The sequence below is a fragment of the Vigna unguiculata genome, chromosome 1 (genome assembly GCF_037176805.1).
Source record: "Vigna unguiculata cultivar grain cowpea cultivar isolate G323 ecotype 2 chromosome 1, ASM3717680v1, whole genome shotgun sequence".
In the NCBI taxonomy this organism is placed as follows: domain Eukaryota; kingdom Viridiplantae; phylum Streptophyta; class Magnoliopsida; order Fabales; family Fabaceae; genus Vigna; species Vigna unguiculata.
The window spans coordinates 48,992,246-49,010,073 of NC_140792.1; the positions used below are offsets into that span (position 1 = coordinate 48,992,246).

The 17,828-nt window shown below is 34.0% G+C and overlaps 3 protein-coding genes across 4 annotated transcripts; 1 reads left to right on the top strand and 2 right to left on the bottom strand.

The window, feature by feature from the left end:
• The first annotated feature begins 2,308 nt into the window (after positions 1–2,308).
• LOC114180401 (selenium-binding protein 1-like) lies at positions 2,309–5,424 on the top strand. Its single transcript, XM_028066717.2, has 7 exons — positions 2,309–2,595; positions 2,700–2,895; positions 3,352–3,579; positions 3,934–4,165; positions 4,349–4,456; positions 4,539–4,811; positions 5,012–5,424. Exons 1-7 carry the CDS (start codon positions 2,487–2,489, stop codon positions 5,291–5,293), a joined length of 1,428 nt encoding a protein of 475 aa, XP_027922518.2. The 5' UTR covers positions 2,309–2,486; the 3' UTR covers positions 5,294–5,424.
• A 1,776-nt stretch (positions 5,425–7,200) lies between these two features.
• LOC114173326 (Putative methyltransferase family protein) lies at positions 7,201–10,583 on the bottom strand. 2 transcript variants are annotated; one of them, XM_028057640.2, is made up of 8 exons: positions 10,363–10,583; positions 10,225–10,287; positions 10,072–10,138; positions 9,887–9,987; positions 8,642–8,686; positions 8,269–8,559; positions 8,015–8,131; positions 7,201–7,595 (listed from the first exon to the last, which is right to left on the bottom strand). In XM_028057640.2, the coding sequence occupies exons 1-7, from the start codon at positions 10,477–10,479 to the stop codon at positions 8,057–8,059; spliced, it is 759 nt and encodes a 252-aa protein (XP_027913441.1). In that variant the 5' UTR covers positions 10,480–10,583; the 3' UTR covers positions 7,201–7,595; positions 8,015–8,056. The 2 variants fall into 2 exon arrangements, with proteins under 2 accessions (XP_027913441.1, XP_027913433.1); XM_028057632.2 differs by having other exon boundaries at positions 8,015–8,117; positions 10,363–10,581.
• A 1,712-nt stretch (positions 10,584–12,295) lies between these two features.
• Positions 12,296–14,135, bottom strand: LOC114173758 (Exostosin family protein). The gene has a single exon (XM_028058344.2). It carries the CDS (start codon positions 13,975–13,977, stop codon positions 12,538–12,540), a length of 1,440 nt encoding a protein of 479 aa, XP_027914145.1. The 5' UTR covers positions 13,978–14,135; the 3' UTR covers positions 12,296–12,537.
• Between the last annotated feature and the right edge of the window lie 3,693 nt (positions 14,136–17,828).

Below are 17,828 nucleotides of genomic sequence, written 5' to 3' on the forward strand. Positions count from 1 at the left end.
CCTATTTTCTCTTAATTCAAACAAATTCATTTGTATCTTAATTTACATTCATTTCTTTCTCTTTTTTTTTTTTTACTTTCTTTTCAATGCAAACCATTCTTTACTAATTATTAAATACTATATTTGCCCTGGATGGAATAAATTTAATTTTTAAACATGGAAAGACAGTTATTATGGAAAGCGAAATTGCACACTTATAAACCTATAAAGATTACAAGAAAATTTGAGTTTAAAATGTATAAGAAATTAAATATCTATTTAAAAGTTAAAAGACACGTAAATACTATTTTACTAGAAACATAGAATATAAAGGATGTTTATTTGGAAATGAGTGGTTTGTAAGTCTCATTTAATATATTAAGTAAAATAAATGGTTTTCTTTTTTTGGTTTCTAACTATCATGGGAAGAAAGAGAAATGAATTAGAGTAATTTAAAATGGTAAATATTAAAGTAAAGTATGAAATCTTGTTGAAGTTAAAAAATAATATTTAAAACATTCTATCTTTTAGGTGCACTTGTCAAACTTTGATACTCTTTCTGATTTGTTTGATTTGGAAAACATGGATTGATGGGTAAGGACAAGATAGCACAGCTCAACTCAGCCACACATGTTTTCTTGATCTCATCAAAATCTGATTTTAATGTTTTTTTTTTTTTCCATCCTTTGTAGCATTATAAGAAGAGATAACATTGAATATTTATGTCTTAAATACACTCTCTTAGCTCACAAAGTGATACAATACTATCGTATGTACATTAATATCTTACAATCAAATGTAGCATAAAACTAAAAACATAAGTGAAGAAAAAGTAGTGTTGCAAAATTACAAATTGTATATTTGGTGGTTTCATAAATAAATACTGTAAAGTATACAACTTTCAATGTTTTATAATTTAGTTTAACTTGTAATTAATTACCATATCTGTAACGAGTATGAGTTAAAAAACGTATTTATAACTTTTAATTTACAAAATCTGAAAAAATAGTTTGATGGAATGTAGCTATAGTAATCATCTTTGATATTTCATTATGACTTTGTCAATAGAAGTAATCCATCCGGTATTTTAAAAAAAAATTATGAAGTTTATTTTATTTTATTTTTCTATTCAATACGTAAAAGGTTTAATTGACTTTATGTAAATAATTCTATAGTTGACTTCAATTATTGCCAAAAAAAATTATATATATAAATTACAATATTCTTCAGTGAGAGGCTTCAGTTATTATTTTTTTAATTATTTTGTTTATTGATTTTCCTAGGTGAACATTTTTGGAAAAGAATCCTCTTATTTATACTTTTCTACTGTTTTTTATTTCTGAGTTAAATTTTAATAGTTTAAAAACATTATAATAAATAAAAGAAAACATTGTATCACAATATAAGTTATTTACTACCAACTTAACTACAATTAACATATTTAAAACAGTTATTGACTAGAAATCATACTCGCTGTATAACGTATATTTATCATAAATATTAGTTGCACAAAATAGCGTACATGTACATAGGGCAAATTTTAATCGTCAGTTCGTAATAACATCAATTTTTTTTTTTTTAATTTTATATGGATAGTACATTTTTTATTTTTATTTGTTGTTGGTACAAATTTTAATATATTTTGATATTTAATTTAAATTTTAAAAATAAATTAATATAAGTATTTTAATCTAATTATATATTTTTTACATATCAAATATATTATAATTGATATTTAAATTTAAGAAAAATGATTTTCTATATCTAAATTTTGATAATTTTTATTTATAATATGTGATGATATCTTATGAGTGAGTTTCTATTTTATTTTTTCTCATTTTTTTATTATAATTGAAAAACACTTAAAAGATGTTATTATAAAATAAAGTTGTCAAAATTTAATTGTTAAAATATTATTATCTTGAATTGTATCAGATGAAAACGAATTTTAATTTTACCATTTAAAAATTAAAAATATATTTCATTTTATATTTTTAGAATAAAAAATTATTTAATGTTCTTAATTTGAATAAACACTGTTCCTTTTTTAAAATTAATTATTTTCTTAATTAGTTATTTGAATGTCTAAATGATAATAATTAAATAACTTATTTAAGCAGGGAAAGGATACGTATAATTAACACATGGAGAGGAATGAATAGGGCGAACAGTCCAGAGAGAGAGAGAAAGAAGAAAGAGGGCCCACAGGGATGGAGCATGGAATGCATTGAGATTTGCGTGATTCATCCAACCTGGACGCGATTTATACAATACGTACAAAGACCACTTTGATGACTCAGTACATACCAAATACTAACGTAATACATCACAAAACAACATTGTCTCTGCAGTGTTGTGTTCTGCCTGGTAACTGCAATTTCTCAGTCCTATCTGATTTGCACCACGTGAATCCCCAATTCCCCCTTTCCCTTTCCCTTTATTTATGCCATCATCTTCTCTCTCACAAGCCTAACCCACAACACAAGAGAAAACAAGAGAAGAGAAACATGAGCAACGCCCATGGATGCTGCAAAACAGGACCAGGCTACGCTTCACCGTTGGAAGCCATGTCTGGTCCAAGAGAGTCTCTCATTTATGTCACCGCTGTGTATTCAGGTAACTAATTCATCTTCTTCCGTCAGCTTCTGTGTATTCAAACGTCTGCTACTTGCTGCTTTTTATGCTCACTCCTTAACTCTTCAATACACTATACCATTCAGGAACGGGAATTGAGAAGCCTGACTATCTGGCCACAGTGGACGTAGATCCAAACTCTCCCACTTTTTCCACAATCATCCATAGGCTTCCTGTTCCTTTTTTAGGTGATGAATTGCATCACACTGGCTGGAATTCATGCAGCTCTTGCCATGGAGATCCATCAGCTCAGCGACGATTTCTCATCGTGCCTGCGCTCGTGTAAGACCCTCATCCGTTACCTTCACTCACCCACATGCATGGAGAAAAACAATCCTACTTTACTGTGTTTATACTTTTTGCAGCATGATGTTTTTTTTTTTTTCAGTTTGAAGTATATCCGACACTTTTATTTCTGTTTTTTTTTTTTCCTTTTTGGCTTTTTCGGAAGAATTCAGGTTGTAAGAAAAGTGAGAATATGTCATCGTCTAACAGGAATTCATGAAAGCGTTATGGAAACCGTGTTTGTGTGAAAAAAAAAAATTATGCCATAATTAGAGCACCATCTTCGTGGAGTTTTTCTTTTGTCTTCTTCCCTTTTTCCTAACGCATATATGTTTTGCTCACTTATTGAATTCGAGGAACTCTTACGAAATATATCAACTTTATTCTAGTTGCCTTTTTTGTTTCCTCTACTTTTAAATTACCTTATTAAGTCTACTTTTTGTCATGTTTCAGATCAGGTCGCGTGTATGTTATTGATGTGAAAACAAATCCAAAGGCTCCATCTTTGCACAAAGTTGTTGATCCTGCTGATATCATTGAGAAGACTGGATTAGCTTATCCACACACGTCTCACTGCCTTGCTTCTGGGGAAATTATGATCTCATGTCTTGGAGATAAGGATGGAAATGCTGAAGGCAATGGATTTCTTCTTCTTGATTCAGAGTTTAACGTGAAAGGAAGGTACTACTATTCTAGATATTTGATTGAGAAATGTGAGAATGCTTTTTGGAGTGTCGAAAATTTCCTGACTGTACCTAACATTATTCATCCCTGCATGTGCTTGCTCCATGAATCTGTTAGATCCTCTGGTTTTAAATGCCTATCTTGGATTTAGGTGACATGCATGCAGATGAAATGGTGTCAATCATACATTGAAATAAAGTTCAAGGCTGAGAAGACGAATTTAGTGAATATGTTTACAAAGAATTGTTCATTTACATAATTGTTTGTGTATTAACCATTACATGTCTTACATCATTGACTAGCAGCAATTGTACTTGAAACTTATGCTGTATCCTGCTTGACATTGCTTAGGTGGGAGAAACCAGGGCACAGTCCACAATATGGATATGACTTTTGGTACCAACCACGACACAACACTATGATAAGCACATCATGGGGTGCTCCCAAAGCTTTCACGAAGGGTTTTAACTTGGAGCATCTCTCTGAAGGATTATATGGCAGGCATCTCCATGTATATGACTGGCCTGGGGGCGAACTGAGACAAACACTGGACCTTGGTGATTCAGGGCTTCTACCCTTGGAGGCAAGTTGTTAATATAATCAGGGGAGATGTTGGGGATGCATTTATTGGATTTTTTGTATTTCAAGCCCGTTTACTACCTGTGTGATTTAACTATTACTGTACTTTCCTCTTGCTTTTGCAGTTGTAATTGTAAGCCAATTTGCAAAACTGGCATATTTTATAACTAATGTACCTTAAATGCAGATAAGGTTCTTGCATGATCCTGCTAAAGATACAGGTTTTGTTGGGAGTGCATTGACAAGTAACATGATACGATTCTTCAAGAACCAAGATGGATCATGGAGCCATGAGGTATATCAAAATAGTATCTATTCTCGCGTCAAAATCAATATATCAATATCCTCAATACTTACAGACTAAGCTTACTTTGCAGGTTTCCATATCAGTGAAACCACTGAAAGTGCAAAACTGGATTCTTCCTGAAATGCCTGGGCTTATAACTGATTTTCTGATTTCTCTTGATGACCGGTTTCTGTACTTTGTGAACTGGCTTCACGGGGATATAAGGCAATATAACATTGAGGACCTTAAAAATCCTAAACTCACTGGACAAGTATGGGTAGGTGGACTTATCCAGAAAGGAAGCCCTATAGTAGCTGTAACAGATGATGGAGAAACTTGGCAAGCTGAGGTTCCAGAGATTCAGGTAATTGCAATCTTTCCCCTATTCTAACTTATCGCATAATACATGTTAGGAGTTAACTATTTGTTGGACAAATACAAACGAATTGGTCAAAATGGATAAGAGATGAGTGAAACATTACTTTTAATAATAATATTGTTCTAAACTTATTTGTCTTGTTACTGGTAAGTGGCTGATATTAACAGTAAGACATTGGTTTTCAGGGGAAAAAGTTGAGAGCGGGCCCTCAGATGATTCAATTGAGTTTAGATGGGAAGAGGCTGTATGCAACCAACTCATTATTTAGTACATGGGACAAACAATTTTATCCAGATCTTGTCCACCAGGGTTCCCACATAATACAGATTGATGTTGATACTGAGAAAGGTGGCCTGAAAATCAACCCTAACTTCTTCGTGGACTTTGGAACTGAGCCTGATGGTCCTTCTCTTGCTCATGAGATGAGATATCCTGGTGGTGACTGTACTTCAGATATATGGATTTAAGCACACATCTCATTATTTCCCTTTAACAAAGTTATCTATGATGTGGTTGCAATGAGTTATTTTTCTATAAATAATGCTATTGTGAAGACTATGAAGTTTCATAAATGTGTTGAGCTCATCTCATCTAAAAATCCTCTTTCTTTGTCTGTCTACAGTTTTTTGTACCTTTGTGGTTACCACCAACTTATAATAAGTGTGTGAACAAATTGGTCCATGCCCCCATTTAACCAAAGATAAAAAGGAACTTTGAGAATGGGGAAAGACAAAAAAATAGAAATACAAAGCATATTGACGTGTAGAAATGACAGAAGTGATTGATCGTCAACCTCGGAGAAAAAATGTGTTCTGAATTTCACTATGGCTTTCTAGATTAATGACCAGACTTGGAATTCAACAAATTTATCTGGTTCTATTCTATCGACAAAACAACAAAATGCATATAAAAAGTAATTTTGTATTTTGTAAAATAGTTCGTATGCGATAACGAACTAAGCATGCCCCGGTTTCTACAGTTCCAGCGATGAATAACTCGCATAAGATATTAATCACATTATTTATCCAATTACAATTTTTAGACAATTTAGTAGCACTATGTTCTCAACATGTTTTCCTTCTTTCTGTGCCAACTAGGTTAAATTTTAAGTGTTGCATAACATAATTTTAGTCAAGTTACAAGTATTTGTTGTTTACGCATATGCATTAGTTATTGATGTGTTGGAATTTTAATGTCCCATCTGCGTGTACCACTTGTATATTTTTAATGTCCATAATTTGGTAAGGATAAATACAATTACGTACACGTCATCAAATGCTAAGATTCCAATAAGTTTTTTAATGTTTACACTCATTAAAAAACTAATAGTTTTGAATAAATAAAATTAAGCAGTTTTTGGAAATTAGCCTCATTATTATATTCTTTTTCTAATGTCTATAAGATTATTTCTTGTTTTCTTTTTTTGGTAAGATTAATTTCCATTGCTCTGTGATTCAGTTACGTAATATAGAATTATTTTCTCATGTTTACAAAATTGCTATTAATGTTCAACTATTTACTACAGCATGTGAAAAAAATAAGTTGAAGTCAATAAACATAAAAAAAAAATGTACTTTAAACGGTGTAAACATATTTTTGACAACATAAATGCTTCCTTTTATTTTATTTTATTTTTTATAAATTTGACCAATATCAACCTTAGACGAGGAAATTGAGTCAAAATTAAAAGGCCTTCAGATTAAAGGCCAAACATGAAAGAAAATTTAAGTTTATGAGATAAAAACTAAATAATAAAAACATCAACGTCATAAACATAAAAAAATAATGGCTCTTAATCAAATTAAAAACTAGAAGCTAATTTAAAATCAAAATTCATAATACAAAATTGTTTGAATGTAAAGTCGCATTAAAAATAACAAATATAAAAAGAATAATAACGGGTAATGAAATTAAGGTAGCATTAATAAGGCAGCGCGAGGGAAGGAAGATGAAATCTTACAATTAATACATTCAAAATATTTCGCCCTCATCTCCCGTTAATTTAAATAAAATTTTATAGCAAAATAATTGAATTAAAATAGGGTTTTATAATTTGCGGTGCTATAAGTTAGATTAGACCAATGGAGTTTTATAATTAATAGTCCACGGTGGTTTCTCCGGCTCTTGCAAATAATGTAATAAAACATAAAAAATTAGGAATAATTACTTCTGTTCCTCAAGATCCTTTTAGAATAAGAAAATGAATTATATCATTGGTTGCGTAAACAATAATTATATAAGATCTTATGGGTTGTTGGATTAATATATAATCTTTCTATTGTTTACCATATTTATAGGAGTTTTGCAATTTAAAATTATGAGACAGATTTGCTACTACTCCCCTCATGTTATGATCATTCTTTGATTCCTTGGATAAGGGGTTATCTCCAGCAATGCATTGCATCTAATAAAAGTAAGTACAACAAAAACAAAAACCTTATCCCTCTAGGAATCAAAATAAATACACACGAGAAACATTATATATATTTGCATCACCTAATAGAAAATACAATAGGCCACAAGAAAAACCTGTAAAGGCAGAAAGGTATAGCATGGAACGATAAGATTCTCACCTGACCACACGATTTCTACAGCAACTTCCCCCATAGCCCCTTTTGCATGCATGGGAAATCAAAACCAGATAAACCTGGGATAGTTTGAATGGTGAAGGAAGAAAATACTATTACTACTTGAATGAAAGCTTCCATACTTCACGCACATTAGATGAACCGTCTGTGATTTCAGCAACCAGGCTACTGCTGAAGACACCTGCACAAATAAAGGAAATTATGACATCATGAGACCAACAGTGACCGATAAAAAGGAAATTATGACATCATTGGACCAGCACAGTGACTGCTAAACTGGTATACAATCGTATAAGGATGAAATTATATTCTTCATAGTTAACATTGCATAACGTGACCAATCTTTCCATGACTCCCATCCGGCATTGCTCCGTGATTAAGATTCAAGCTAACAGGTCGTATAGAAATCACTGTGTGCATAGCTTATAGCAGAGAACCAACGAGTTAAAAGGATGAATATGTAGATAATTACTATAAACTGTTTGCATATCAAGGATATCACTTTTTATTATGCAACTGCAAAGGCTATAACATACAAAGAATCAGAAATTCAGAATAATAATCCAGCGTGAATATAGTTTCATGTCAGAACTAGCTTACCATCCTTTTCTACCAGGGACAGAAATCGCCGACTTCCACCACCTACTCCAAAATAATACTTCTTTGCTGCCATGTATACAACTCCATCAGGATTTTGCAGGCACTGTGTATTAAAAACTTCGATGTATAAGGAAAACAATATTTAATAATTAGAAACATGACATTAAAACACTCAGATAAACGTAATCAAATTTACAATGCCATGACTCAACATAGAAATATAATTTTGCTCTTGTCAATGAACAAAAGAATACCTTTTTTATAAGATTATAAAGAGTTTGGAGACTGCTGACCGAGTAAACTGTCTCAGCCATCAGAATAAAGTCATAACCACCACCACAATTATCATCTGTACTAACATAAGGGAGCATTTTATCGATTTCACTCCAGTCACCAGCAAAAAAGCGAACTTCTGCCTTGTCACAAATTGTCGGGTTGGATGGTGATGGTTGAGATTCTCCAGAAATATTTGCGTTTAAATTAGGAATGGTGAGGCAACGTAGGACCTCAGCATTGAAGTCTTGAAAATGTACAGCAGCAGCACCCTAAAGAAACCATAATAAGCACATTATTATATTTTCCAAAAGTTAAGGATGCTAAAGCAAAGCTAAAATGAACTAGTTTCACCTCAAGCAATGCAAAGATTCCAGGCAATCCATGGCCGCATCCCACCTGAAAATAAAATATTTAATGCTAGGAACTGAGATAGAGGGACAACTTTTCTACTAAGAGAGACATATACATTTCACGTATCTTCCTAATAAATTTCTATATAAACTGGGGAAAAACCCTCTAAAGCGAGTTTGTAGAATCTCTATTATGAGAAAGTAAACGGAGCATCCACCCTAATATTCCTTAGAGGGTTATGATGCACTTTAAATTAGAATTAAGAAACGATACATAACTCTATAGACAAGCTCGTCTTAAAGAAGTACAACATATCTTAGCCACATACTCAAATTACACAAAAATTCAAAATGATTGAAATAAGTCCTGCTAAAATCCCAGAAAAGCTCAACATTTGGTGACTAAAACCACTGTACTAGGAAGGAGGTTAAAAATAAGAATAAAAATTCATACTCTATCTTTGTAATTAACTGCATGAGTGGGTCTCAAATTCATTATTTCCATACAATTAAATTTGCCTGCTATCCTTAAATATCAAACCGTCCATGATGTTTTTAAACAGGATGCGGAAGAACATGATAAGACACTGGGAACACAACCTTTAAGACAGCCGCTGAGCAATGTTCAAGTGCCTTATGGCAGTCACTATCCCCGGGATATTCTTGCTTACAAATTTGAAAGGTTTTAACAAATACAATCAATGATATTAGAGAAATTATTCAAAGATGATTGTTATTTTTTTCAATAAATAATTTGATCTTCTAAAATTGAACCCCGCGATAAATGCCATTTTCTTCAATACACTATCAGACAAAAGCAAAATCCACAAATAAATATTTCTTCAGCAAATGCAAGACTATAATATGAAGCAGGCAATCTTTAGAGAACTCGCAGATATATTGATATTAGTATCCAATCAAGTGCAGTGCAGTGGAATCAGAAAATTTGATAAAGAAACGGTTTCCGATGTGTGCACCTGCTTCGTGCAAAGTGTATCCTTCTGTGTGAACAATTATGCCTGGGACTCCACTCTAAAAGCTATATCAACAATTGCATTAAGCAGTGCAAGTCCGAAATTCTATCTTATATCTAGTATAAAAACTTAAATATGTTTTTAACACACCTAAGTTTTGTCCTCCATACTAGCTAATAGCTACAGTCCTTCCATATATGCATTCAGAATTTCAACTCAAGTCTAAACAACCTGACAGACAAACACAACCAGCTAGAAAAAGAGAAACCCGCCTCTAATACTCGCTTCCCGCCAAATGATGTTAGACCACTTCTGATATCTGAACGAAGGGCCTTAATTAAATCAAGCGAACCTTCCCACAGCTTCAGTCCTCCTAAGCAAGATTTGAACTGATTCAGTCATCGGCAAGATGGAAATGAACGAATGAACAGAAATGCAAGGAACGAAATGGCACCACCTTCATATTTCCCGGGAACTAAATCGGAGTTGGACAAGCCAAAAACTTGTTGGGTACTCACGCGCCCCTGAGAATCGTTCATAAAATAACATAAACAATAAAACTAAATTATAATCTCCCACAATATTTTGAAGACAAAGAAAAAAACATTACCTTTAACAAAGTAACTCCATCCAAATTAACTGAGTCCAAGTTATTTTTGGCGGATGAAGGAACCTAATTTTGAGGGAAAATAACGAATATTAGAAACGACGTCGTTTCAAAGAATGACGAAGGGAGAATAAAGAAAACCTCAGAAGGGAGGACTTCAACGCAAGGAGGAGGAGGTATGGGAGGCGATTGTTGTGCGGCATCATCGAAGATTCCGAAGCCAGAAGCAGAGGAAGAGAATAACTGAAACGTTTCCATACTTGTTTTCTCAGCACTGCGCTGCTTTAATGCCGCAACAGAACGTTAACACGATTCGATTCAATTGTGGTGAGCGCAGTGAGAGTGAAGAACACTGGTTTTTTTTTCCTCTCTTTGAACTTTTTCGTTGTCTTCTGGGCTCTGTGTGTTCAAAGCACTGGGTTGGGCTGATGGGAGTTGAGCCCACTCTTCCATGAATAGCTACTATTAGAACCCCCTATTAAAACACCCCACTTGTCCTAAAACGTGCTTTTTAATGAAAATACTACAGATATTTCATCCAAATGTTAAATTTCTTTTTAATAAAACAATGTAACCGGAACTTGTTTCCAAAACAGAACACAATAAAAACAATTTTGCCATGTTAAATTCACACAATGGTCTTAGATATGCATATAGTAAAATTTTTAATGAAAAATTAAGTTTAAATATGTGGTTAGTTTCCGTAAAGTATACAGTTTTTCATTTCTTTTATAAAAAAATTTGCTTTCCATCTTTCTAATATTTACAATTGTTATTTTTAGTTCTTATAAAATAAATTAAATATACATTAAGATTTGTAGTTTTTTTATTTTTATCTATAAAAAGTTTAAAATTTAGCACTTATTTTAAAATAAGTAAATAATATTTATTAATGATCACACTCAACGCTATATCGTAAATGCAAAAGATATTGTTAAAAATATGAAAATTTAACGTATTTTACTACAACGAAACATTTTATTGTTGATCCATTCTTTGACGAAACATTTTACTACGACGGATTAATTCGCCCCTTTTATTTTAATTGGTTATTAATAAACAAAATTAACGTATTTTATCACTCCTAATATTTAGGTTTTTTCCTCTTAACAAAAAATCCTTGTTAGATTCATTTTCTATGGTTTCCTTAATCATAGGAAAAAGTTACAGAGGATGCAGGTATAGAGAGCCGCGAAATATACACTATAGTTAGCCGTAACATGTGAAATGGATGCAGAACATTATACTATCCCAAAAACTTTCTTGAACAATAGAATATTGATCAAGAAACATAGAAGCCGTTGTTGCAGCTAAACATGCAAAAACATTTCAAAGATACTCATTCAAACGAAAACTAAATTCCATTAAATAAGCTTAACCAAGTAAGAGGTACCCTTATATTATCATTCATCAATAATAACTGCTTTGCATATCAAATATAAAATGCAAACCTATAAAGTTGAAATAATTACTCCAAAAATAAATTAGATATATTGAAATAGGCTCAATAATCTCATAAATATCTATTGAAAAGACAACTAAAAAATGACGATAAATACAAAAGTTATAGTAAAATTTTGGTTTCTTTAATCAGTATGACACCAAGCACAAAAATTCTTCATAAAGGAGAGAATTTGTAAAAGCAAAATTAAAAAAAACGAAAAGAATTTTGAAGCGAAATTAAATGATTTGTATTGAAACTTAAAACACGTTTTATTAATTTTGATCGCTTTTGATTACTACCAAGAAACAGATGGATGGAGAAAAAGAAGGTAAAAAAAAAGACAAAAGTTTGACTACATGAAATGTTTTGGAAAAGGAAATTGAAGTGCGTGAGGCTTTTGAGAAGAAGAGGCCGCAATGGTAGCTTTAGCGAGAGTCGTGTAATGGGCCTTAATTGCAGGCGATAATAGGGGAGTCAGTCAATTCAATGCCCTATCTTTTATCACTCTCACTCATTCACATGCATCCCATGCCCTTTTCTTTCAACACCACCACTCACATGTAAAACTCACTGTCGGCGCACACTCGTTTCAGACCAGACACACACCGTAACTAATAAACAGGGTTAAAATGCTACAACACACATGTACTTATGTTGTTATTGTCAAATGCATATTTTTCTTTTCAAATACCAACTTACTAACAATGTCTACTTCTAAGTTATAAGTAACAAGCCAATCATAAAAAAGCAAGAACACCCAAAAACAAAAATTTTATGATGCCAGATTCTCCATGTTAACTACGAATGGTGTTTTTCCGGCATTACTAATATCATGAAACCACATGCCACATAATACACCTCTTCCTTTAGCTCTAACTCTGTGAAAATGTATACTTATAATGGTCTTCATCTGCAAAACCAATGCTGGGATCTCTCCCTCTCCTCGTTGCCTCTCTCACCTTCTCTATTCTTTCAACCATTCCTTTTACTGCCAAATCAAACGCGTCTTCAAACAAATCTAACTTAGACCTAGGATCCGCATAAATAATATTTGGAATCACCTTTATAACCTCCTCCCTCATTGCTAACACCTCACTCTCTGGAATTCCCAGCAACACCTCTTCCACACTTGCATTCCATTCTTTTACATCCTTCACGGGTATATACACAGAGTACCCTGTCCTGTTCTTAGGCAAATGCCACTTGTACTGTGAATAAGCACTGCCCGGATGAAAGAAAACGGGAATACAACCGGCCAACATAGAATCAAAAATGGACCTTCTGGTGTAGGAGTCACCGGGAGGCTGCAAACAGAACACGGAACTTCGAAACACCTTTATAACATTCACCGGGTCGTCACATCTCTCTACACCATAGCTGCAGTCAACGAATTTGCAGACACTCGAAGCTCGACACTGCTCTATGATCTTACCCCTGATAGAACCTTCAAGCTCGGGCCTTGGAGCTCCGGTGAAAGTAAACAAGTACTCCCGCTTTTGATGTCTGATTTTTCTCTGCCATTGCACAACCTGAGTGTCCTCTGAGGGATGGAAAGAAGTTGGGTAGGGTATTGCGTAGTCGTTATTCCACGAACTTGCTTCAACTGCCAACATGGACATGTTGATGGATTCGGGAAGAAATCTGAACTTGCTACCCCAATAAGACTCCTGGTCGCGCTGTCTCCTAAAATCCCAAGCAATCCTCCCAGAAATAAGGAAATGGTCTCTGCCCCACATTTTCTTCCACTCGGGTCGGTTTGCGAGCCATTGGAGAAGATCTCGACCGGAGGAATCTCTGTCTGTGAGATTAGAGAGCCAGAGGAAACGGCTAACGTCAAGACCGGCATAAAAGGGGACAAAGATTGCAGAGGCGAGGGAGGAATCGTTGGTCAAGCAGGCATATTTCCTCATCCTGTTGTGGAAAATGACCTCCAGCAAGAATTGGTTGGTGGCATACCAAGTGTCGTTGGTTAAAACCCCTCGAGAGGTGGCAATTTCAGGACCCAAACCCATGTTTTGCATATACGGGCACATGTTGGGTTTGTCAGTGCCTCTGGTGAGGGTGTGGCAATTGTGAAGCAAGTCATTGTTGAAGCGGGAAGGGAGTTGGTGGATATAAACATAGCGGCCAAAGCAGGGATCAGTGATGGTGAGATTTTTGGTGTTGGATGGGTTCAGGTGTTTGAATGTGAGTGCGTGATTGGGAGAACGAAAAGATAGGAATAAAGAGCAGAAGAGAAAAGAGAAGAGAATTGCAAGGCAGAAGTGGTGGTTGTCGTAGCAACCTCTGAAGATGATGCCTGATTTTTCCATCTGATGCTTGTAATCTTCAGACACATGCCTAGAAAAACAAACTCAATAGTAACATCAGCTTTTGGAATTGCCATTAAGACAACATCAAATTTAAAGACTCGACTTCGTATTGTCCAATGAATCATACCGTCACGGAACACCAAACGTCCGTTACCTTGTCGGCGGCAAAGCCAATGCCTAACTCTTGCCTCTAACAAAATCTAAATTATCAATAGGAAATACTATTAAATTGCTCTCAAGTTTCACGTTTTATCTCATTTTATTTTTACTTTATAAAATAAAAAGGAGAGTATAATAGATAAAAACAGTTCATACTTTTTTAAATTGAAAATAATAAATAAAATATTCAAGAAATAGGAAAGTTACCAAGAAGCACAATAAATAGATAATGTAAGAATTATAAACTTACACCGAGATATGAGTATGATAAGGTAAATTGCAATTCTATTCAGGATTACTATATAGCATGATATTCAACAGGTTAAGAAAAAAAACTGTATTCTTCCGAGAAAATAAAAACCCGAGACACAGAAGTACTTACACACATGTCCGTGTCTAGGTATCACCATTTTTCAATTATATAAATTATAGCATAAACCATAAATATATTTTAATTTAATTATATAAAATATATTTCATATTTGTATATGTTATAGTTTCATGTTCTAAAAGAAAAAGTATATCAGAACTTAATGCTATAGAAACACTCAAAATTTAATTTTCTTGTGATAGTCTTTTTTTTTCTCTCTAATTCAACTGGGTTAGTTCTTCTTTGTATAAGGATAGTCAATTTTTATTTTCTTTTGTTTTAGTCTAAATGGAATCAGATTAGCCCTCCTTACTCAACCGAAGAAATGTTATGAATAGGAAAATCTGAAGTAAAAAAAAAAATGTGATTATTATATTGGAAAATGATTGTTTGACAAAGAAAATGTGACAAATTTTTGACAAACTGACGTGGATTTAATTAAATGAATTTTTTAATTAAAAAAATATTTTATTGCACGTGTAAGAGAGAAATGTGAAGGAAAGGAAGTGGTTCACGAAACATGGACTCTTTTTCACAATCCCACGCTACATTCAAAATATTGCTGGTTTATCTGCTGGTTTATCAAAACCCCTTCTCGGTGCAGATTGAATTTCTTCCATCCCACCTACAGGAAACCCTTTCTTCCCCACGGTGCTTGACGAAAACGAGATTACAGTAGAACGTTCGCGACGGTGGTTGACGAAAAACCATTCATCGTAGAAAGCATCGAATTTGCAGGTTAGGTTTTTCGATTGGAAATCAATTTGGGGTTTAGGGTTTCAATTGGAAACCATAGCTTTTTGGATTCGAATGCATTTTTGGGGTTTTTCAGTTTTCATCGGAAACTGACTTGGTCGTTGTGATTTGTGTCAGTGTCTTACCATTACCGGAGCTAGGTCAAAAATTGAAGGTGTGGTGCTTACGGAGCTTATTGAGACCATTTTTGGGCCTTCGGCCGGCGACCGTGTCGTCCCACAGGTGGTCGAGGAAGTTTTTGTGGCAGACAATGACAAATTAAGTGGCAGACGCAGTAGTAATTTTTTGACAAAAACTTTCCTACTCCGCTCATCAATTAATTTTGAAATGAATTTCACCATCAAAAACAATTGCGCATTTATTTTCATTATTTTACTGCGTAATTGGGTCTATGCATGTTGTGGGCTACCTCATTTGCATTTCCTTTTCACCAATCTTTGATATTAAAAAAATCACTACAAATTTGTTGGTCTCACCAAGATATGGAAGCACATAAAGTTCCAAAATCATTTGCTTAGACTAAGTCTGCAGCTTTAAATGGCAATCATTAACTAATTAAATGGCAAACGCAGTAAAAGGTTTTGCACAAAAGGTTTTCACGGACAGGTGACAACTTCCTTTGCATTTTCTTTTGACCAATCTTTCTTATTAAAAAATCACTACACCTTTTTTGGTGTCACCAAGATATGGCAAGCAAATAAGGTTCCGAAATAGTTTGCTTACACTATGGCTGCAGCTTTAAATGACAATCACGAACTACTTAAATGGTAAACACAGTAAAGGGTTTTGCACAACAGGTTTTCACGGACAGGTGGCTACCTTATTGCATTTCCTTTTCACCAATCTTTGTTATTAAAAAAATCACAACAAATTTGTTGGTCTCACCAAGATATGGGAAGCACATAAAGTTTCAAAATCATTTGCTTAGACTAAGTTTGCAGCTTTAAATGGCAATCACTAACTAATTAAATGGCAAACACAGTAAAGGGTTTTGCACAACAGGTTTTCGCGGACAGGTGACAACTTCCTTTTTAATTTTCTTTTGACCAATCTTTCTTATTAAAAAACCACTACACCTTTTTTAGCTTCACCAAGATATGGCAAGCAAATAAGGTTCCAAAATAGTTTGCTTACACTAAGGTTGCAACTTTAAATGGAAATCATGAACTACTTAAATGGCAAACACCGTAAAGGGTTTTGCACAACAGATTTTCACGGACAGGTGGCTACCTCATTGCATTTCCTTTTCACCAATCTTTGTTATTAAAAAAACCACTACAAATTTATTGGTCTCACCAAGATATGGGAAGCACATAAAGTTCCAAAATCATTTGCTTAGACTAAGTCTGCAACTTTAAATGGCAATCACTAACTAATTAAATGGCAAACGCAGTAAAGATTTTTGCACAACAGGTTTTCACGGACAGGTGGCAACTTCCTTTTTAATTTTCTTTTGACCAATCTTTCTTATTAAAAAACCACTACACCTTTTTTAGCTTCACCAAGATATGGCAAACAAATAAGGTTCCAAAATAGTTTGCTTACACTAAGGCTGCAACTTTAAATGGAAATCATGAACTACTTAAATGGCAAACACCATAAAGGGTTTTGCACAACAGATTTTCATGGACAGGTGGCTACCTCATTGCATTTCCTTTTCAACAATCTTTGTTATTTAAAAAATGACTACAAATTTTTTGGTCTCACCAAGATATGGGAAGCACATAAAGTTCCAAAATCATTTGCTTAGACTAAGTTTGCAGCTTTAAATGGCAATCACTAACTAATTAAATGGCAAACACAGTAAAGGTTTTGCACAACAGGTTTTCGCGGACAGGTGGCAACTTCCTTTTTAATTTTATTTTGACCAATCTTTCTTATTAAAAAACTACTACACCTTTTTTAGCTTCACCAAGATATGGCAAGCAAATAAGGTTCCAAAATAGTTTGCTTACACTAAGGCTGCAGCTTTAAATGGAAATCATGAACTACTTAAATGGCAAACACCATAAAGGGTTTTGCACAACAGATTTTCATGGACAGGTGGCTACCTCATTGCATTTCCTTTTCAACAATCTTTGTTATTTAAAAAATGACTACAAATTTTTTGGTCTCACCAAGATGTGGGAAGCACATAAAGTTCCAAAATCATTTGCTTAAACTAAGTCTGCAGCTTTAAATGGCAATCACTAAGTAATTAAATGGCAAACGCAGTAAATGGTTTTGCATAATAGGTTTTCACAGACAAGTGGCAACTTCCTTTGCATTTTCTTTTGATTTTGGACGACACTATCACCGGCCCAAGGCCCGAAAACGGTCTCAGCAAACTCCGTAAACACAACACCTTCAATTTTCGACCTAGCTCCGGCAATGATATGACGCTGTGACACAAATCACAACCTACAAATTCAATGCTTTTCACGACGAACGGTTTTCCGTCAACCACCCTCGCGAACGTTCTACTGCAATCTCGTTTTTGTCAAGCACAGTGGGGAAGAAAGGGATTCCTACAGGTGGGATGGAAGAAATTCAATCTGCACCGAGAAGGGGTTTGATAAACCAACAA